At 43.7% G+C, this 22,265-nt stretch overlaps 1 protein-coding gene across 1 annotated transcript; it reads right to left on the minus strand.

Moving 5' to 3' along the window:
- LOC129179230 (zinc finger protein OZF-like) lies at window positions 1-9,873 on the minus strand. The gene is made up of 2 exons (XM_054772201.1): window positions 9,606-9,873; window positions 1-4,288 (listed from the first exon to the last, which is right to left on the minus strand). The coding sequence occupies exons 1-2, from the start codon at window positions 9,721-9,723 to the stop codon at window positions 2,943-2,945; spliced, it is 1,464 nt and encodes a 487-aa protein (XP_054628176.1). The 5' UTR covers window positions 9,724-9,873; the 3' UTR covers window positions 1-2,942.
- Window positions 9,874-22,265: the final 12,392 nt, after the last annotated feature.

Raw genomic sequence — 22,265 nt, forward strand, 5'->3', positions numbered from 1 at the left:
GGCATCTAGATCAACAATACAGTACTATTTGTTCTAATGGCTGGAGAGGACACACACAACACACACATACACAAAAAAGAAATATGTGTTCATGTTTCACATGAACAAATGGGCAAAATTCCCAAAAAAGTCCAGTTTTCCTTTAAGTTACTCAGGACACAGGTCTGTTAAAGAAATACATTTTTATTCTGCAAAGTTAAGCGGGACACATTTCTATTTAAGAAAAATATTTGATACTGTTAATTTTATTTTGCACTCCAAAATACATTGAACAATACATTCAAAATGAGGCAAAACCAACAAAAGTCTTATAAGACACTGCAGGCAGGTCAGGTAGAATAATAGCTTTCTTCCAGAGAAAGATAAAGAGCAAAAGTTATAAAAGTTATAGTGATTCCCTTGGACTGAACATCACTGTTTATAGCATTTGAAGCTACCTACATTAGGTGTGACCTTTTGTAGACCCCTATAATTTCCGCCTTCATGGAATTGGCTAACCAGCCCCCTCCTTAATGAACGGTGTCGAGGCGGCAACCGGAAACATCGGATAAGTCGGCGAAAAAACTCTTACATGTCACTGAGCGTGAGCTCGTGTGCACCAATAGCGAGTGTAAGCCAGCTGAGTTAGCTTAGTTTAGCGGAGCATGCTAGTGTGCCGCTCAGGCTGTAGCTGTGCTTTAGTGCTTGTTAATGAAAATGAGTGTTTTAGGATGGCCGGTTGTGTGTGAAATATGGACGAGAGCCACAGGTATCACACTTAGCAACAGTCAAAACACACATCACACTTCTGGCCTTCAAAATAAGAGCGGCTCACATCCTGCCTAATAGTGGTAATAAAATAAGGGTGCCATAAAAAATAGCTTACACGAATATACTGGGTTCTCAACTTATGAACATCCGACTTGCGAACATTTGGAGATACGAACGCAAGCTGACTGTGTTAGGAATTGTGCGCTGCTCTCTCCTGCTCTCCTTCTGCTCTGTGTTTCAGCGCACCTCCTACCACCTGGTTCCCTCCTGGCACACCTGCAGCTCGTTAAGGAGGACTATTGATAAGCAGCAGGGTCCTGCAGCATGGTGCCAGTTCGTTGTAGCTCTTCGCTAACAGTCCACGACGCACCAGCTACCTCCTATGTCTCGACCTGCTATTCCTCCAGCATCTTATCTCAGCTCCTTGCTGCTCCTTTTGTTACCTTTTTCTCTCGCTTGCCTGCCACAGTGTGTATACTGTTTTGCCTAGCCCTGTGCTGCTGATAGTGTTTTCTGTTAGTGTAATTATAGTCCTTGCCGTTCTACCTCATCGTTTTCGGTAGCTCCTTTAGTTTAGCCTTAGTGTGTTTTTTCCCGTGACCCCTCCGGGTGATCTTTTTACTTTGTTTAGTCCCTGTTTTGGCTCCTCTGTTGCATCCTTTTCATAATAAATCCTCTTCCACCACCTGCTGGCATCTTGGGATCCTCGTGCCGGCCGCAGGCCGATACCTGACAGACTGGTCTATATTTTCATGTATTTTGTCGAAAATTGCGATATGTTGTCATTTGAATTTGTTCGAAAATGGCGCTCTACAGCGCTACCGTATCATCTACGAGCAGAAGAAAAGGAAGACCATACAAACTTCCATCGAAAGCTTCCTCAAACGTAGATCTGCTACTCCTGCACCGTCGTCACCAAGTGACTCGTCACCAATGCCTACACCTTCGTCGCCAATTCCTTCCACCTCAGTATTTTCCCCTGAACTACCTCTTTTAGAAGAGTCTAACAACGACGATGATTTGTACTTTTTTCAATATCTCTTCCTCCTCCACTACCAACGACGTATCCTCTTCAAAGGTAAATAACATTTATCATTACGTATTATTATATCATTTTTATTATTGTTTTTTTCATGAATTATCCTCGTTTAATATTACTACTGCATCCAAACTCATATTTACATACATACACATATACTGTATATGTATACACGTACATATCATTGGTAATATTACCTTTTGTTCGACTTGCGAACGGTCGTCTGGAACAAATTGTGTTCGTAAGTTGGGAACCTCGTGTGAAGCTATTACAATTGCATTTGCAACTATGTCTTCTTTAACCACAAGCACGGATATGATGTTATTGAAGATTTTGGAGCAATGAAAAGATAGCAAAGCTACATCTGGTTCTGAAGTACTTGTCCGATTATGTATTTTATTAATAAATTAATGGATTTTTGCACTTAATTATTAACATTTTATACACTGACAAAACCCCCCAGTAAACTTTGGTGATAAAATATTTGTAAAAAAGTAAAAAAACTTTATTTAAAAAAAATGTAAAACGGAAACAACTAAATTTAGGAAAATATAATTGGTTGGTGTAATTAGAGTAATTATACAATAGAACCCTACTAACACCAGTACTGAGTCATCATACCACACATTCCATATATACAGGTGCCTTTTACCATATTACGTAATTCATTTACCGCCTTATTACATGAGATTGTTACCTAAATAATACTGAACTTTCTAACAGTATATTTTTAGGAGACAATAGTCCAAATATTTACAAAGAAATATAACAAAAATTGCCTAATTGTCTCTAAAATGGACACAACATAGTCATTGTCTCCAGAACCAAATTTTTGCGAGGGGACTTCACAGGCCACTTCCTACCTTAAAGCTGATGTAAGTGTTGTTGAACTGGAGGAGGCCTATGCTATGCTTATGTACAATACTATTGCAAAACATTGCCTTAACACAATCACAAATTCATGACCATTGATGGACACTTGTGTCATCCAAAAGAAGGAAGATGAGAGCAAAATCCACGTTTTCAACTCATCAAATTTGTGTAGCCGTTGTTAATGACAGCACACGAGCTGACGAGGGAATCTGGTATCATACACATCAGCTCAACGCTTTCGAGGGGACTTCTCACAAGTGACATAACGCTTCCATAACAATCATTTTCTTTCATGTTCTATGCTGTGTGTCTGCATGTGCACGTTCAGACCTCTCTTACTAGAATAACTTTTACAACAAACTGGGCAGTTAAAGGGTTTTTCTCCTGTGTGCGTTCTCGAGTGTACTACCAGAGAATGCTTTTGAGAGAAACTTTGTCCACAAACTGAGCAACCAAAAGGTTTTTCTCCCGTGTGCGTTCTCATATGTGAAACTAGATTTCCATTCTGTGAGAATCTCTGACTACAAACAGAACAACCAAAAGGTTTTTCTCCTGTGTGTATCCTCAAATGTGATACTATAGTTGCTTTGTGAGAGAATCTTTGGCCACAAACGGAGCAACCAAAAGGTTTTTCACCTGTATGTGTTCTCATGTGTAATACCAGAGAACCCTTTTGAGAGAATCTTTGGCCACAAACAGAGCAACCAAAAGGTTCAAAAGGTTTTTTTCCTGTGTGCGTTCTCATGTGCAGTCCCAAAGAACGCTTTTCAGCGAATCTTTCACCACAAACAGAGCAAGCAAAAGGTCTTTCTCCTGTGTGCCTTCTCATGTGTATGACCAGACAACGCTTTTCTGAAAATCTTTGCCCACAAACAGAGCAAGCAAAAGGTTTTTCTCCTGTGTGCGTTCTCATGTGCATTACCAAAGACCGCTTTTGAGAGTATCTTTGACCACAAACAGAGCAACCAAAAGGCTTTTCTCCCGTGTGCGTTCTCATGTGCAGTACCAGGGTAGACCTTTGGCAGAAACCTCGACCACAAACTGAGCAACCAAACGGTTTTTCTCCCGTGTGCGTTCTCATGTGTGTTGCCAGGATTCGATTGTCAGAGAAACTTTGACTACAAACTGAGCAACTAAAAGGTTTTTCTCCTGTGTGTGTTCTCATGTGTCGAGTCAAATTACTCTTATAAGAAAAGCTTTTAGCACAAACTGAACAGGTGGAATGTTTACTCACTGTCTTATTTTTAGAGCATTCAGAGTGTTTGTTTTCAGTGTGAGTCCTCATATCACCTTCACAGTGGTCTACATCAGCTTCTGCTTTTATGTGTTGTGGTGAACCGCAGCTCCAACGCTCTGCAGCGCTGTTCTCCTGACTTGGACTGTGACGAACCTCTAAGGGCTCGGGTGGTTTGTCTTCATAGTCTTCCGTCTTCACAGAGACACCAGTCAGTGGCAACTTGGTGAGATCATCCTCCCCCAGCCCAAGAAGACACTCTCCCTCCTGAGTGATCCGGAATTCCTCCTCTTTAATGTTGGGGTGCTCTCGATCCTCCTGCTTTAAAGTGGCGCTCAACCCCTGCAGCTGAGTAGGTCGTACGTCTTGACAACCAATCAATTGCTGGATGTCTGCAGGACACAACACAAACACACTTTAGCTCAGACATGATCCTTGCGATGTTTCTCTTGGAACTCGTTACACACTTCTATTAGTGTGTTGTGCTTTGCCAGAATGATGGGTCACTGGTCACATGACTTGGCTTAGACTGAGACAAGTGGAGCTACAATCACAGAAAATATTTGTTTCGATGTACATTCGGATGTGATAAATCTAACCCTAAGGTTGTCCATGAAATCTCGAGCATCGATGGGAAACAGGACTAACATTGCGATTCTCCCAGGATCATTCAAATTTTTACATTTCAATTCCTAGTCCGCTGACCACAAGAACGAGCCGCAAGCACCAACAAAAAAGAAGCTAGCGAGCACCATTGAAGAGGATGCGATTGACGATTGACGCCGGACAGTCCTCCTCAAAGTCCTCCTATATGTATGTAAACTGGTGCAGGGCACCACCCCGCCCCCAGCGGGACCCGCACACGCCCGCCCCACATCCACCACCCCACAGCCGCCCCGCTCCTAAGGGAGAGAGGAAGGGATCCCCCCCACCTCAGTAATAATGCCTTGCACACTTCCATATTACTGTATTATCATTCATAGTCGCGATACCATAGTTTAATCTGATTGGCTTCTGGCTGCCCTGTTCTCGCGATACAGCTTTTCTCCAAATGACAAATATCATGAGGCAAATTGATTTAGGTCTCTCGTGTTGTTTATAACACACTCAACCGATTGTTTCTCTCACGATACCCGGTACTTGTCTCCATAATCGATTCATCTAAACATTTATGGCTGATTACTATCAATACAGGATTCTTTTACCGGCGAATCAGAATCATTCGCTCCCCAAAGCCAATACCCGGTCACATTGGTTTATCATTCACATCCCTAGCTGGCCGACAGACTATTGCAGCTGTATTTTCTGCTTTCATTACTACTGATCAGCCTATTGTACCTTCTTGCCTATATATCGTTGTATCGTTAAACCTCTCACATTTGGAATTTTATTTGTTTAATTTCAGATACATTTTCAAAATAAATGAATGTATCCCTCCCTGTGTTGAGTGGGTTCGCTCCGGTTACTCAGGCTTCCTCCCACATTCCAAAAATATGCTACGTAGGTTAAGTAATTGGAGACTAAATTGTCCATAGGTGTGAATGGGAGCGTGACTGGTTTGTCTGTATATGATCTGTGATTAGCTGAAGACCAGTCGAGACCAGACTAGTCTAGTCTAGTCTAGGATAGGCTCCAGCATACCCGCCACCCTAGTGAAGACAAGCGGTATCGAAAATGGATGGACGGATGAATATATCCATTCATTATATCCATAGCATACCACACCACCATCAGAGCTCCACGGTGCAACTAAATGGTCGCATTTGGAGACAAAAATTTGAGACATTGTGAATAAATTTTCATCTACTCTCGCATATGTGATCTAATAAAAGCACACTTCCTGTATTGAGTTGACAAAGGAGGCACTTTGCAAATACATGACACGTCATGGGAGGGCAGCCTGCCACCGCCGCTGAGTCTGCAATTTTTTATGACTTATTTATGAACTTATTTAACTTTACAACACTTTTGAATAGAACACTTAAATATTCTTTGTTGAACTACTCCTCATCAGCTGGTGAGCTACCTGTTGGAGACCCCTGTGAGAGCATCACTGTCTAAAGCTGTACACACGACGTGATTCTGTTGCACAACTTCAACACACAACTACAGCATTAAGTATTATAAATGCTAACAAGACAGCAACATTGTTAAGTGACACTTTTAAAAAGTAAATTGTTACGATGATCGTAGTTTCTAGCTTACCCGACAAAAATGAGCTCGCCAGATGCTGCCAGCCAGGCATGTAAACAAAAATGGCACGCAAACCATTAAATTAACATTTTTGCAATGTTCTGCAATGTTTCCTGTTCTGCTTGTTGTTAAATAAATGAGTTCATTAATAATTAAGTCACAAAAAAATGTATATTTATCCCGAAAAATTGTAGACGCAGCAGCGGCATGACAAAGCGACGGCAGTAACATGCAGTCCGCCACCACAGCTGACGAGATGACCAGCCTTGGAAGGTTCACCAAAGTCTCCTTAAAGAAGGCGTCTCATCCTCTGGATGTTTCACGAGTGATGTTGTCTTCAAAAAGTATGCAAAATGTGTTTTTATCTAAATTAAGGTGAATTTATGGTTCCTTTATCACATCAGATAGCTAGTAGCAGGGATGCAACCAGGAATTCTGGGTCCCATGAAAAAAAAAAAAATCACATTGCCTCCCCCTCCTTTTTAAAATATTATTAGTAATTACCTATTTTTGAGCCCCCTGGCAGTCAAGGGTCCTGACTTTTCCCCTTTATACGGCCCCCCTGGCCAATAGCAGTCATCATACATAATAATTGAAAAATGTACAATTAATCCATGTGATCGGTATTGGTATCGGGCGATTTAAGTCCTGGATGATTGACATCATAAAACCATGATTGGAGCATCCCTAGCGACAATCATAAACAGTCTAAAATGTGGAGTCAATTGACACCAGCTTGTCACAGGCTAATCCTATCATTGCCAGCCTGTGCAATCGCTCACCTTTCAATCTCGTTGCCATTTCGAATTTTAGCATTTTAGTTTAAACACTGTTGCCGCACTGGCGGTCTCCAACAGGTAGCTCGTAAACTAGCAGTAGCTCACCAGCTGATGTTGAGTAGCTCACCAAAGAATATTTCCTTCACCCATTAGTATTTACTTTTATTTTAAGTAAACCTTAAAAATGAATTTGAAGAAATATACTGTATGAATGTACTGTATATACTGCATATGCTATATAGGTACATGTATAGCTTAATATTTACGCACATATTGACCACAATTAGTTTGAAAACAATTAAAAATATCATAAAAATGTTTCATTGAGCTTAATTTTGAAAAACATGCACCGGAATCGCCTGTTTCGGCACTTGCTCATGTCACGGCACTATGCAGCACTAGCGTCTTGTGTTGACATTCACTGTTCCTGATTATTGTGCAAACAAAACATCGTCCGTAAAATATGTAGTCAATATGTAGTCACATGCAAAGCCTGTCTATGCACTGCCTCTATGGCGGTAGCTAGCTAGATCACGGGCGAGCTATGACGTTCATGCTAACTAACTTTTTAAAGTGTCACTTAATCTTGCTCTGTTGTTATCATTACAATACTTAGCTTTAAAACCCTGATGCCTGTATGCAATGACAAATGAGCACACTGTTGGAGTTGAGATCTGTTTTAGAAATAATGTAAAATTTTAATGTTGCCAGTCACATAAAACACAAATAGCTCACCTCTCCTTTCTTTTTGTCAAAGTAGCATTAATAGTGCTGGAAGTTGGACACACCTGTGCTCATAAACTGGATTCAGTAATTCAGTAATTGATACTGTTTGGTACTGTCCTGTTAAAGCAGAACATTTTTTGTCCTTGTTCCTGAAACCACTGACCCCCGTTTTAAATAAAAGTTTATTTGAACTTAACATATCATAAAAGGTATAATTAAGCTGGTAGGTGTGTATATGAGATGTATATGATATGTATATAAGATTTATATGAAACGTATATGAGATGTATATGAGACGTATATGATATGTATATGATACGTATATGATACGTATATGATACGTATATGAGACGTATATGAGACGTATATGAGATGTATATGAGACGTATATGAGATGTATATGAGACGTATATGAGACGTATATGAGACGTATATGGGATGTATATGAGACGTATATGAGATGTATATGAGACGTATATGAGATGTATATGAGACGTATATGAGACGTATATGAGATGTATATGAGACGTATATGAGATGTATATGATATGTATATGAGACATATATGAGATGTATATGAGACGTATATGAGCCTCCACATCGCTTCTTTCAAATCACTATTCTCTCTATTTTGCTCTTACTAGTTTCTTCATTTCTCTTTGTCATTAGAGGTGGTCGAGTATTGACTGAACTGGGACACACAGGTACTCGTGTCTGCTAACGTGTTCACTTACCCTGCTGCTGCAGGCTAAATTCAAAAGGAAAGCAGGTAAGGTGGCATTAACTGTGCAACTGCTACTCCAACTACATTTGTATAAATGTATTAACCCCGTGGAAAAAACAACAGATCCGCTGCTTGCCTCAAATCAACTCTCCTTTCCACTTCCTGTTCCTGTCCAAGCTGCTCGCTTGCTAAAGCAAAGCTAAGCCCAGCACTCAGAGAACCCGGGCATGCAAACCTAGACTCACTCGCCAATGCCGGTATGAGGGGACCGACAAGTGAGTCCACGAGTTTAGTGGTAGGTGAACTTGTTGCGCATGTGCGAGGTTGGGGTGACGTAGACGCAGCATTGAACACTGAATCATATGTCGACATCACCGCCATGTTGGATGTGGCAAGAGAAAACGGGGAAGATGCCCAATTCATGTTCTGCATGGAATTGTACCAACCTGTTTACAGTCCAACAAGATCTCATGTGATTACCTTTCACAGGTAAGGCTGAACAAAATACTTTTGATTGTATTTGGCCATTATAACATCGTTTTATGAATAGAATTTGTTGACTTAGTAGCATAATAATGTTCTGATTCCTGCGGTGAAATCATCCTCCTTTTTATGAAGGCGGTTCAAGTTTAGGTCCATTTTCAGACATTTGTTCAAGGGGCAGATCTGACACATCCAAAGGTATCACTGCAACTCCAACCATCTCAATGAGGTGTTTGTGTAGTGTGTATATACTAGGGGTGTAACGGTACACTAAAATGTAATTTCAGTTCCGTTCAGTTTCTTCAAGTGCTCGGTTCCATCCACTTCCATATTTTGCCCCACGCGGGTTTGGCCGCCATGATGGGGAGCAGAATCCAGAAGCTATACACTGAAAACATGTCCTCGACACACTGTTCCGCTATTAATTGTTCTAATCGACGGTTCAAAGCCGTGGCGGAGCTACGGCGTGGTCCCTGGTCACTCTAATGCCACCCCACTGGCCATGTAGACAATTCAGGAATCAACTTATTGCCACCCCTATGTGAGTAATGGTCTTACTTTGGCCACCACAATGAAATATTTCTGGCTCCTCTACTGTTAGTGAGGGGCTCATAAAAACTCAACAAGGAATCGACTTTACATCACTATTTGACATTCTTTGTTCTCTCTGAACTCCAGTGGCTTCGTCAAGCTAGCAATCATGGCGGTTCTTTGTTTAACTTGCTCGGTTAACTTCTCATCAACTCTCTTTTCGGGGTTTAAGATAGCCTCCAAAAACATTGTTGGAAACTTCACCTCACTCACCGTCATCTGCACATTCCTGCCTTTTCTCCGTTGATGATTTGCTGGGAGTTGGTGGCGCTGATTCTCTTCCGCCTTCTCTTTGACCGGACGTCGCCATCTTAGCATAACAGTGGTCCATCTTCTACCACGTCTTCAATCTTCACTTCAGATAGCACTCCAAACCCAACTTCCGTTTCGTAGGCTTTACAAAAGACCAATCTTGTGTATCTATATAACTGTTGATCGTATATGCGTTGAAACTCGTCAGGAGCTCTCCGCAGGCACAGCCGTTCAGCGCGCCACCTTCTTCTTCTTCTTTATGGGGGGGCGCAACCAACGTTTAGGTGCATACCGCCACCTACTGTACCGAAGTGTATATCCTTAGACACACAAACTACTGAGAATCATTTTGAGTTGCGACAATGACATTTTAGCAAAATGGACCAGTGTGCTGCATCATTTTTTCACTTTCATTTTTGGGGTGTCTTTGATTTCCCCCCTCTATAGGGTGATCACTTTCATTTCTATCAAATGATGTGGCATCATTTTGTTACGAATACATCACCCACTTATTATCAGGAGAGATATTCAAGATAGTCAATTCATTTTCCCCCCAGTTTAGATTTGATGTGTTTCCGAAGTGTTCCTTTAATTTTTTTGAGTAGTGTATATATATATCTATGTTGTCGTGCCTAATTTGCATTATTGTTTATCATGGAAACTGTAGGAGAAAGTAAAACGTAAGAAAGTCAAAACGTAATGTAAAAAAGTGAGTTAAAAAAAACGCTAAATACGATGCAAATAAACTTTGTTCTGTTGATCAATGTTTTTTTCTGCTTTAAATTTCATTTAAAGTGATTTTTTCTAAACGAAAATATATTCAAATAAACTTAGTGAAGTGGGTTTATGTTTGAATTACAGATCAGCATCTTAGGTGGGGAGTAACTATATAGAACTTGGTACACTTGCTGTATGTTGCTCATTCATAACAACTTTGATGATTCTTATTTACCTTATTGTTATTTTTGTGCCAGTGTGTAACTCCAGCCCGAGCAAGCAAGGAATGGTATGCATTTCTCATTTTAAGTATCGTTGTTTTCCACACTTCATGTTCAGTGTAATTATTAATGATGTATATCCTTTCTTTTAGACATCATGCAGTCCCAGCTATGCAAATGACTCCAAATCAGCAGACTTCAGATCACCAGCCCTGGGTAAAGATGTCAATACAGTCGTCCCTCGCAATTGCGGTATTCAACAATTAATAAATGATGGCTGTTTGGTGGTGACTATAGTCTATTATTAGTCAAAACACATTGAAACACAAGCGATATGTAGTATTCTGGTCCCTAGATGGCAGTAATGACAAAACATTGATGAGCCATTATGTTACATCACATTACCTTAACAAAGCATCAAGTCATGGTATGTCCCACATGATAGCCTCAAATGTATTTTTTCTAAACCTACTAAACCCCAAAATTACCACTTCCACACGGAATGAGAGGAGAACTTTTTGCAGTCTAACTGGTTAGCTCTGTAGCTTGCTGGCTAGTGGCCATCTCAAGTCCCTGCAGCACAATGTGGTGTAAACAATGAATAATAGGAGTGTATAGGTGACAAGGGGTCTTATTTCAGGTTTACAGGGCTCTAATAATGTCAAAAACCGTATTTACAAAGTCAAACCGTTTTTTTTATGCTCTAACTATGAAAATATGCTCTACCGCAAAATGCATTAAATATATTTAAAATGAAGAGAGTGACAAGCAAGGAAAGTTAAAAAAAGATGCTACTTCTTATCTGGTAAATATAGATAAGAATGGGTTTTCTTGGCTAATTGTAAGATCAACTTTACGTTTTAAAGCTTAAATATAATATCTTATTTCTAAATATCCTACTAAGGCATTTTTTACTTGTTCCATTGGCAGATTTTTTTGCTAATTTCAAAATCACTTATGTTTTTAAACGTGCGCCATATTGTACGCTAACTGGGGAATGTACTATGCTATGACTGTGTACATCCCCCCCTCAGCGGTCGCTGCTGCAGCTATAGAGCAGATCCACACCATCGTCTCTAAACTTCAGAACCAGCACCCCCAATCCCTCCTCCTCATCTCCGGTGACTTCAATCATGCTTCCCTGTCCTCTGCTCTTCCCACCTTCACCCAGTATGTCAGATGCCACACTAGAGACAATAAAACTTTGGACCTCCTGTATGCAAACATCAAGGATGCATACACCTCATCCCCCCTCCCCCCGCTGGGTCGTTCTGATCACAACCTCGTCCATCTCGTCACAGACTACACTCCAGTAGTGAATAGACAACCCCCTGTGAAGAGGCCTGTGAAGCAGTGGTCTGAGGAGAGCAGTGCTAGGCTAAGAGACTGCTTCCAGACAACAGACTGGGAAGCGCTCTGTAGTTCCCATGGCAGTGACATTGACAGCATGACGCACTGCATCACAGACTATATAAACTTCTGTGTGGAGAACACTGTGCCCTCCAAGTTGGTGCGGTGTTTTCCCAACAACAAACCCTGGGTGACCTCCGAGATTAAGGCCCTGCTGAACAAGAAGAAGAGGGTCTTCAACTCGGGGGACAAGGAGGAGTTATGCAGAGTCCAGAGGGAACTCCGGCACAAGATCAGGAAGGGGAAGGACTGCTACAGGAGGAAACTGGAGAAGCGGCTGAAGGAGAATAATGCCAGGGAAGTCTGGAGAGGCCTGCAGACCATCACAGGCCATGGTAAAGGAGTGGGGAGAGACCAAGCCAGTGGGGACAAGATCTGGGCAGATGAACTCAATCTGTTTTTTAACAGATTTGAGTCTGCCCTCCCTCCCTCCCCTACCAACTCACCACTCTTCACCCCCACATCCCCATCCCAGCCATCCTCTACTCCCCTCTCCATAACTGATGATCAGGTGAGAAGTCAGTTGAGGAAGATCAAGGCAAGGAAGGCCCCGGGACCGGACGGCATCAGCCCCAGAATCCTCAAGGACTGTGCTGACCAGCTCTGTGGAGTTCTCAGGCACTTGTTCAACCTCAGCCTGAGCCTGGAGAAAGTCCCGGCCCTGTGGAAGACCTCGTGTGTGGTCCCGATCCCAAAGACACCACGTCCCAAGGAGCCTAACCACTTTAGGCCTGTTGCCTTGACCTCTCACCTGATGAAGACCATGGAGAGGATTATCCTGCAGCACCTGCGACCCCTGGTGGGCACTCAGCTGGACCCCCTGCAGTTTGCTTACCGGCCTCGGATCGGAGTGGACGACGCAGTGATCTACCTGCTGCACAGATCACTGCTACACCTGGAGGACAGCGGGAGCGCTGTGAGGGTCATGTTTTTTGACTTCTCCAGTGCCTTCAACACCATCCAGCCGGCACTACTCAGAGTGAAGATGGAGAGTGTGGGAGTAGACCAACACCTGACTGCATGGGTTATAGACTACCTCACCAACAGACCACAGTATGTGAGGCTCCGTCACTGTGTGTCTGACATGGTACTCTGCAGCACAGGTGCCCCTCAGGGTACGGTGCTCTCCCCTTTCCTCTTCACCCTCTACACCTCAGACTTCACACACAACTCCACACAGTGTCACATCCAGAAGTTCTCCGACGACACAGCCATCGTTGGTTGTGTTTCAGAGGGGAATGATCTGGAATACAGGACGGTCATCAGGGACTTTGTCAGCTGGAGTGAGCTTAACCAGCTGCAGCTCAACACCAGCAAGACAAAGGAGATGATCATTAACTTCCAGAGGAAAACATCTCACTTTACACCGGTGAACATCCAGGGAGCGGACATAGAGTTGGTAGACAGCTACAAATTCCTGGGTGTTCACCTTAACAACAAGCTGGACTGGTCCGTCAACACCCACGCCCTCTACAAGAAGGGCCAGAGTCGCCTCCACCTGCTGAGGAGACTGAGGTCCTTTGGTGTGTGCAGGACTCTTTTACGGACCTTTTATGACTCTGTGGTGGCCTCAGCCATCTTCTATGCTGTGGGCTGCTGGAGAGGGGGCAGCACGGACAGGGACAGGAGCAGGATAAATAGACTGATCAGGCGAGCTAGCTCTGTCCTGGACGGTCCTCTGGACTCCGTGGAGGAAGTGGGGGAGAGAAGGATGTTGGCTAAGCTGACATCCATCATGAACAACACCTCTCACCCGCTACATGACACTGTGGGTTCCCTCAGCAGCTCCTTCAGCACCAGACTGTTACACCCACGGTGTAAGAAGGAGAGGTTCCGCAGGTCCTTCATACCGACCGCTGTCAGGCTCTACAACACCTGCACCACCTGAACCATGTTGTAGACACTATGCTTTCTTTACACTGTTCTCTTTACTTGTCTTGCTGCTGTAACAAGTAAATTTCCCCGCTGTGGGATAAATAAAGTACATACAATACACAAACCGAGACAAAATTGTGGCCTGAATTTTTTGTTAAAGGGATTATATGGTTTTTTTTTACATTAAGTTTTATGACATCCCAATCAGCAGTGTAGTCCATCAGTAGCGACTTACCCCCCACTTGGTCTCCTAAGTCCCATTCTGGTCGGATGAAGAACGTAGTCGCTGGGGTTAGCGGGAGGCAATTTGTGAGGTGTGATTTTTTTCGACGAGGCATTTTGTAAGTGAGTAATGGATTCAACGTAAATATCAGCCAAAATTTGACTGAATGTATTATAATTGCTGATATTACTCGTTGTGTGGAATATAAGCAAGTATATGAACCTGATAAATATTTGAGCCTACTTAAAGAATTTCAGTCCACTCTGACCTACCCAGGAGTATAGAGCACAATGAACATGAACAAAATATATTTATGTGTTCATGTATTTACAGGATGTCGTCACCGAATCGCTGCCGGAAGAGGATGCTGGATTCACCAAGAAGATCTGTGTCTTCCATGACAATGAGGAGCCAAAAGGCCCTGTCCCGGTGTCCGTTGTCAACGATGGACTGGAGGTTTTTAATGTGTCAAAGGCTCGTCTGTTACTCATGGGATTCATTTACACAATCAACCTCTGATACTCTGAGAAAATGAAGAAATACATTTGGAGTGTTTCAGAAACTTTCTTGATCTTAAAAGTTCAGAGCAAAGGTTTGGGATTATGTTGCTGTAAAAGAACGCAAGATACCAGTAACGTCTTTGTTTCCATGAATGGTATACAGTAGAACCTCGGTTAGCATACAGCTCGGGATGTTGGATTGCCAAATTATTTTAGAAGCCCATGTGCCTCTCTAGAATCCATGTCTTTGAATGGTATTGCTGTTGTTCTATTGTGTTGTTTTCGGTCAGTCCTCTTCACTGCAGTACTTGTTTTTGAGGCTGTACGAGCTAGCAGTGTGAACCTGTGAGCTCCAACCAAACACACAGTTGAGACGCCGAGTGCACCATGAAGATTTCCTTCCTTTTGCGTGTTGTTGCAGTTGTCAAAGTCCTCTCGTGTTTCGGTAGTGTCTTTCTGCCGTGACTGATCTACGTCCAGGTCTCTCATTGGACCACCCTGAGAGTGGAGCCTTCTCTGCCTCTCCTGGAGCGCCAACGCGTCCTCCTCAGGGCCTCTACCACGGGTGTCACCCAACACCCACCTAGAACATAGAAAGAAATTAATGCACATGTCAAATGTGTTCTCTGCATGTGACTAATCTCTGAGGAGCAGTAGGCAGTCATCATGTCGTGCCTGATTGCCTGAATACAAACACTTTGTTAATATTTTGGGCATTGAGACTGACTGTAGATGAACCTTACATGTTTTAAATTGTCGGGAGAAAGGGAGCACAGTAGCCCACATGAGCTTGAGGAAAAAAGTGATTTTTATTAAGTCAGACATTTTCACACTGTAGTAGTGTTACTTACTTGCAGTTCTAAATTTGGGTTTGAGTGGATCATTTGCTCTCATTAGCATGATCATTGGCTCTGTAGAAGGCAAAGTGTTAAATACAGTATTATAGTAGAGTAAAACAAAATAACTTCCCAAAGTCTTCATTGTGTTGTACAGTCATGGGGTGTAACTGTCACTGCTGATTTAACATAATTTACCAACCTGTGTCTACTGTTGTAACTCACACCTACCTTTGTTTCATCCAGTTTGGTTTTGGAGAAACCAATTCTAATTAAAACACTTTTTATGTACATTCGTTAACAATGATGACTCAACAAATTACATTCATTGCCTCCCCCCTTTTGACACATGCGGCAACTTTCAAAAGCATTGGCAGTTCCCTGCAAATGGTTATCTAGTTACACATCTGCAACCAGTAACCTGTAAAGCTGGGTGACATCAAGCAAAGTTCATCAACAAATCTTGCCCTTCATTAGCCAAACCCTCCGGAAAAAATAATTGCTTTAAAAGCATAAATATAAGCACCACTCTGACAGCCTGGTGGGAATTTCTAAAAATAACCTGGCCCTCGCTCACTCAATACTCATTCAATGACCTTGTAGCACAGTACGAAATAAACCATAAAAAATGTTTTGAATGCACACAAATCAAATCTATAATTAGGGCAAGATTCAGCAATATAACATTGGAAAGCGATCCCGCCATTGACCAATTTTTTTTAAATATTTGTCTCTAAAACCTTATCCAAAGTATATGTTCTCCTATCAAAAATGAAAACACAGAAGGCATTCCAATCTCCAAGTGGAACTCAGATTTATCTACAAGCTGCGACCCTGAATTGTGGAAGCAAATATGTCTCAGTGCTTCCCAGTTAATCAAAAATCCCAACCTAGGTTGGTTCGGTTTAGAATTCTTCATAGAGGACACTACACAGAAAATGTTTACAATGGGTTTAACTGGCTCTAACATCTGTGTACACTGCTAAGACCATAGAGTAGATGACTAGTTGTACTCCAACTAGTACCTGTGCTCCCATTAATAATTTCTGGAACGGAGTGTGTGAGGACCTATCTTTGGCACCTGGATCTTCATTCCTACTTCCCCTTTATCCTGCTTGTTGGCTGATCTCTCTACAATTTATTTAGACACAAACTAATCAAAACTTCTCATCAATGCATTAAGCATTATGCATTAAGAAAAGCCTTCTCATCAGCTGGAATTAAAAAATAATAATAAAGAAATAAAATAAATAAAGAAATAAAAATCATATAGCTATTGAGAGAACGTCTGCCGAATCAAAAGAACAAGTGTCAGAATTTCAGTCTCTACTGTACAGGCACCAGTAACACTGGGGAACACTCTATATGTTGCATTTAAAGAAAGACTTGTTTTTAGTCAATTTAAGTGTGCTGAGTTCAAATCTGAAGTTAGTTTTTTTTTTCTGCAAGCTACAGATTTTATGCAATCTTTGATTTTTATTAAAAAAGAAAAAAAAATCGAGCATTATTATAGGATATTGCAATGTCAGCCACAAATATATTTAACAAGGCAAAGGTAACAGAACAATGAAATGTGATTTTAGATTAAAGTACACCATTGTTAGAAGTGCCATATGTTTTTTCTGGAAGCGTTTCTCAGAAAACAGTCTTTATTGCAACGTGGGATAAGCGTCTTTCAGAACGTTCTTCAGATAAGAGTCATTCACAGCTAATAACGCTTATCACTTTCTGTCTGTACAGTATTTTAGTCAGGCAGGAATTTGCGTTTGTAACTTTTGCGTTTGTACACTTCATCTGGGCAATCTCGTTTAATACTCCAGCAGTAGACGGCCATCATACTTTTGTCCCAGCGACCTTGGTCTTTAGGTCTTGATGAAACCGCTCTCCTTGTTAGTCACTCACAGCCCCCAGGTTTTCAGGGAACTGGTCAAGGTGGCTGTTCAAAAAATGAAGCTTGATGCTCATGTTGCACCTGAGAGCATGAAAAGCGAGGAGCATTCTGTTCACAAGTTCATTGTAGTTCTCTGCCTTGTTGTTTCCAAGGAAGTTCTGAACGACTGCCACAAAGGATAATCATGCTGCCTTCTCCAAGGCGGTCATCTTGGCAACGAACTGATCATCACGAATGAGGGTTCGAATCTGTGGGCCATCAAACACACCTGCTTTGATCTTCTCGAACGACAACCCTGGTATAGCTGTGATGATGTGTTGGAAACCTATTCAGTGCCTTGACAAATTGTTTCATCAAACCTAATTTGATGTGTAGAGGAGGAAAGATGATCCTATCACTGTTAACAATTGGGTCATGTGTGATATTTGGCATGCCTGCTTCAAGGGTTTCACGAACAGGCCAGTCCTTCTGGACCCAGTGTCTGTCTCGTGCTCGACTGTCCCACATGCAGAGGTAACCTGGAAACTTGGTGAAACCTTTCTGTTGACCAAGAAGGACGTTTACCATTTTCAAGTCTACACAAATGATCCAGTTGTGCTCACGATATTTTAAGAAGTCCATGACCATTCTGATGTCATCATAGTCTTCCCGCAGATGCACTGAATGACCGACAGGCATCCGTAAACATTGCCATTATGCAAAAGAACACACTTGAGACTGCATTTAGAACTGTCTAAAAAGAGCAGCCATTCAGTTGGATCATAATGAGGAACACCCAGTTTTTTGAGAAGACCTGGGATATCATGGCAGTAAACAAACTGTCTGTCTTCTGAAAAGAAGGTCACAAAAAGCTGGTCACGCTTTCTGTAATATGACACTTTAACAGTGTGATCAACAAGCTTTTTGCCTTGTAATCTTGATGCCAAAAGCTCAGCTGCTTTCTTTGAAAGACCTAAATCACAAACTAATTCATTCAGTTCAGTCTGGTGAAGAGGCTTGGGGACTCTGAAGAACATTCCTTGGATTGTTCCCACTCAGTTTCTGGCAATTCATTGTCACAACTGTCTTCCTTGTTCGTATCATGTCCAATGTCTTTATCGTCTAATGAAGGCAAACGTTTGAAAACTGGAACAGGAACTTCTTCAGAGTGCGGAGCAGGCCGAATAGCTGAGGGAATGTTCGGATATACGATCTTATTTCTGTTTTTCTTGCTCACACCTGCTGTGTTTACCATGCAGAAGTAGCAATCAGTTACTGTACGTGGTTGGTGGGTTCTCGCCAAATCATTGGAACTCCAAAAGGCAGACCATTGCGTTCTCCTTTGGTCCAGCTTCAGAGCATTTCCTCACAATTGTGGCACACAACATGAGGAGCCCATTGCTTGTCTTGGTCACCAAGATGAACTTCAAAATAAGCCTTGTAGGCTCGCCTCACAAACAAGGATATGTACGTCTCTGATGATGGAGTGTGCAGCAACCACAGATGTAACAGAAGGCATCAGGCTTCTACAGTGATGTCTCGATGAGGAAGCCATGTTTGATCAGGAAAAAAGAAGCATGATAAAAATATTAAAATCTATCTATGTATATAATCTCAAAACGCTTAGATTTGGGTTACGTAAATTCATATTTAGACTATTTCATTTATCTCAAATTGCATGAAAACTAGAGCTTATGGAGAAAAACTAATTTCAGATTTGAAATCAGAGCCTAAAAATCCTTCAGAATCAGTTAAAAAAAAATCCAATGCAACAGAAAGTTAAAATAATAGTGTTCCCCAGTGTAATTAATTCCATGACCTGACGAACGGTCTCGTTCCTCTGGCTCGGGGCGTGGTCCTGGTTGCTGGGTGGTCCTGGCGGCTCGGGGGCAGGCAGATGGGGGCTGGGTGTCCCTGATCTTCTCTGCTAGGCTGCTCCCGGGGCGGTCTGGTGGGCCACCCACTTATTGTATATTATCTATTGATTTGTGTAGGGGTATGTGTGACTGTGGGGACCTTGTGCTATCATCCCACTCTCGTGGCTGTTTCCCCCTGGTGGCTGGCAAATGATTTGCATTGTCGGATGCTCTGGGGGTCACGCTTGCTTGGCGGACCGGGTCTGATCTTCTTGGTATTTTCATGGTGGGGTGTCCGGGCTTGAGGTGCGGAGTGCTGGGGGGGGAGCCCCTCTTCTCTCCCTTTGGGGGCGTGGTGTGGTGGATGCAGGGTGGCTGGGCGTGGGATGTGCAGATGTGTGGGTGCGGAGGTGGTGGGCTTGATGGGGTGTTAGAGATTTGGGGGCGGGGCTGGCTGGTGGCTGGCGGGCGGTCCCTGCTGCTTGACGACTGTCTATCTGTCCCTAGGGCGTCCTCCTCGGCGTGTTGGTGGATGGGTGGGGCATGGGGTGGTGCCCAGTCTGCGGTGTGGTGGTGGGGGGGCCGGGGCTGACGGGTGTGCATGCCCTGGTGTCCGGCAGGGTATCGCTCCTCTCATGGGCCCTGTCGTGTGGTGCTTGCTCCTGTGTTGGTGGTGATGGGGGGAGGCATTTCACGTGGGGCTACCTCGCGGTGGCTCCTCTGCCCATAGCATACCCCAGACTCAGCAGCCCTTCAATTTTAACTGCTCAGTAAACACTTAGGGTTTGGGGGAGCTGGGCAGGTGAGGGGCTCATCGTGTCTCAGCTGTCCACCAATTTTAATTGCTTCATTAGCTGTCACTCACATACATCCCTCAGGTACAGAGAGGACAGCCCCCAGAGCTGTCTTCCTTTTATTTATTTATTTTTTAATTGCACAATAGACATGATACTATCTCACATACACCAGGGCCCCTACTGCCTGTTCTGCAGCACCTTTCTGCCGAGTGGGCTGGGGTGGTGGGCCTGTCAGTGGCTCGCTCGGGGTGACCTGGCTTGTGGGGCATTTTGGTCTGGCTCATGTGCCCTTCCTGGGGTGGCCTTCATGGGGGGTGCCGTTTGCAGTGCTTCCCTTGGACCAACCTGAGCCATGGGTATTTCTGTGCACTTGGGGTTGGGTTCAGTGGTCGCTGGGGGGCGGGTCCGTGCTGCTGGCGGCCTGCATGACGCCGTGGTGGCTCCGGGATGCTGCACTGCGGTGGCTGCTGGAGGAGCTGAGCTGTGTTGTGGGGCGTGGTCTTGCTCACGGAGACCGTGGGCCTGGATGGCAAGCGTGAGTGGGGGGTGTGCATCCTGGAGCGGGGTTTGTCGGGGGTGCGGTGCTCTGCCGGGTGCTTGGGTGTTTGTTACTGCCTGTCTCCGTGCTTTGCTAGGCCGTGATCTGGTAGCAGGCATGTTGGTAGTGTTGTTCTGGTGGGCGGGCGTTGCGCTCTCTTTAGCTCGAGATCTGGGACCCCAGGGGCCCCTCCCTATCTGCACCTTGGGCGTTCTGTAAGGGGGTATCTCATCGCGGCTTCCGGGTGTCATGGGAGCAACCATGGTATGGGTGTATGTGCGTGCTTTTATTTATTTGTTTATTTTTTAGTGATTCATTTTTTATATATTTATTTTTTAAATAGGAGGTGCAGGGGCCTGGATGATCCACCTCTACCGCCTGTTCCTGCTTGGGGTGGGGGATGATGCCTCCTCCGTCCCTGGGCGTGGCGAACCCATGTCGAGGGCCGGATGTGCCGTGGCCCAGGGCGGGCTGGGTCTTGGTTGTGCCCACCCCTGTGGGGCCAGTGGCTCTCTGTTGATGGGGGCTCGTCCTGGCTATCCGGGCGGGGCATGGTGGGTAGTCCCTCCCTCCTCTGTCTTCTTTTCTCTTGTCTATTCCCCCTGCTGCTGTCCGCCCACTCCAAATTTGCATAACAATAAACATCAAATGAAGTCAAATAAAATCTGTGTAACAGGAGAAGAGTATCTTACACTTTTCCCTGGCAGAGCAAATCTGTTGAGCAAGTAAGGGCATCTAGATCAACAATACTATTTGTTCTAATGGCTGGAAAGGACACACACACACACACAAAAAAAAGAAATATGTGTTCATGTTTCACCTAAGGCAGTGGTCCCCAAACTACGGCCCGCGGGCCGGATGCGGCCCGCCTCCACATTTTGCCCGGCCCCCTGAACAATACCAGAGATGCATTATGGTTTTTTTTTCAGTCTGGCCATGTGATCGAGACTGCATACATGCATAGAACGTAACATTCATCCTATCTCAAACCCCTCCCTCAAAAAAATAAAATAAAAATCCTGGACACACCCCTGTCAAATAAAATGGAGTAATGGCAGAAAGAGTAGGGAAGAGAAAAGTTGATTCAGAATGCAGGATGTTTAACCTGCAGTGGACAAACGATTATTTTTTTGTTCAAAGCAAAAGGCTGTTGGTCTCATCTGTCAAGAGGCGGTGGCTGCATTCAATGAATACAATCTGCGCCGACACTATGAATCCCATCACCAAGACAAGTATGCTAGCTTGCAAGGCCAAACAATAGCAGATAAACTCTAAAAAGCTAAAAAGTGGACCGTTAGCTCAGCAGAATACATTTGTACGCCAAGCTCAGCTGAACCAGTCCTCCGTTCGAGCGAGAGTTTGCGGGTTGCTCGACTGATAACAAGCAGCGGTAAACCTTTCACTGATGGAGAATTTGTCAAGAAATGTTTGAATGCTGTCACGGAGGAGGTGTGTCCCAACAAGACAGATGTCTTTAATGCCGTGAGTCTGTCGGCGACTACAATCACAAGACGCATTGAAGAAATCGGGGGTGATGTATCTGCCCTGCTGCAGCAGAAGACGAAAGAATTTGACTTTTTCTCATTAGCACTGGATGAGAGCACGGACGTGCAGGACACAGCGCAGCTGCTCATTTTTATTCGTGGAGTTAGCGCAAACTTAGAAATGTGCGAGGATCTGGCAGCCCTCCAAAGTCTCGAAGGGACTGCGACGGGGGAGGATATTTTCCTCAAAGTATGCCAAACCATGGAAGAGTTGAACCTGGACTGGTCGAAGCT

This window comes from Dunckerocampus dactyliophorus, chromosome 4 (genome assembly GCF_027744805.1).
Source record: "Dunckerocampus dactyliophorus isolate RoL2022-P2 chromosome 4, RoL_Ddac_1.1, whole genome shotgun sequence".
In the NCBI taxonomy this organism is placed as follows: Eukaryota; Metazoa; Chordata; class Actinopteri; order Syngnathiformes; family Syngnathidae; genus Dunckerocampus; species Dunckerocampus dactyliophorus.

Bases quoted from the DNA above. Each gene is read 5' to 3' on its own strand.
- LOC129179230 (XM_054772201.1), bottom strand. From the start codon at position 9,723: ATGGACCACTGTTATGCTAAGATGGCGACGTCCGGTCAAAGAGAAGGC. The intron at 4,289-9,605 runs GTGAGTGAGGTG...TGTGTCCTGCAG, and splicing joins GCAGGAATGTGCAGATGACG to ACATCCAGCAATTGATTGGT.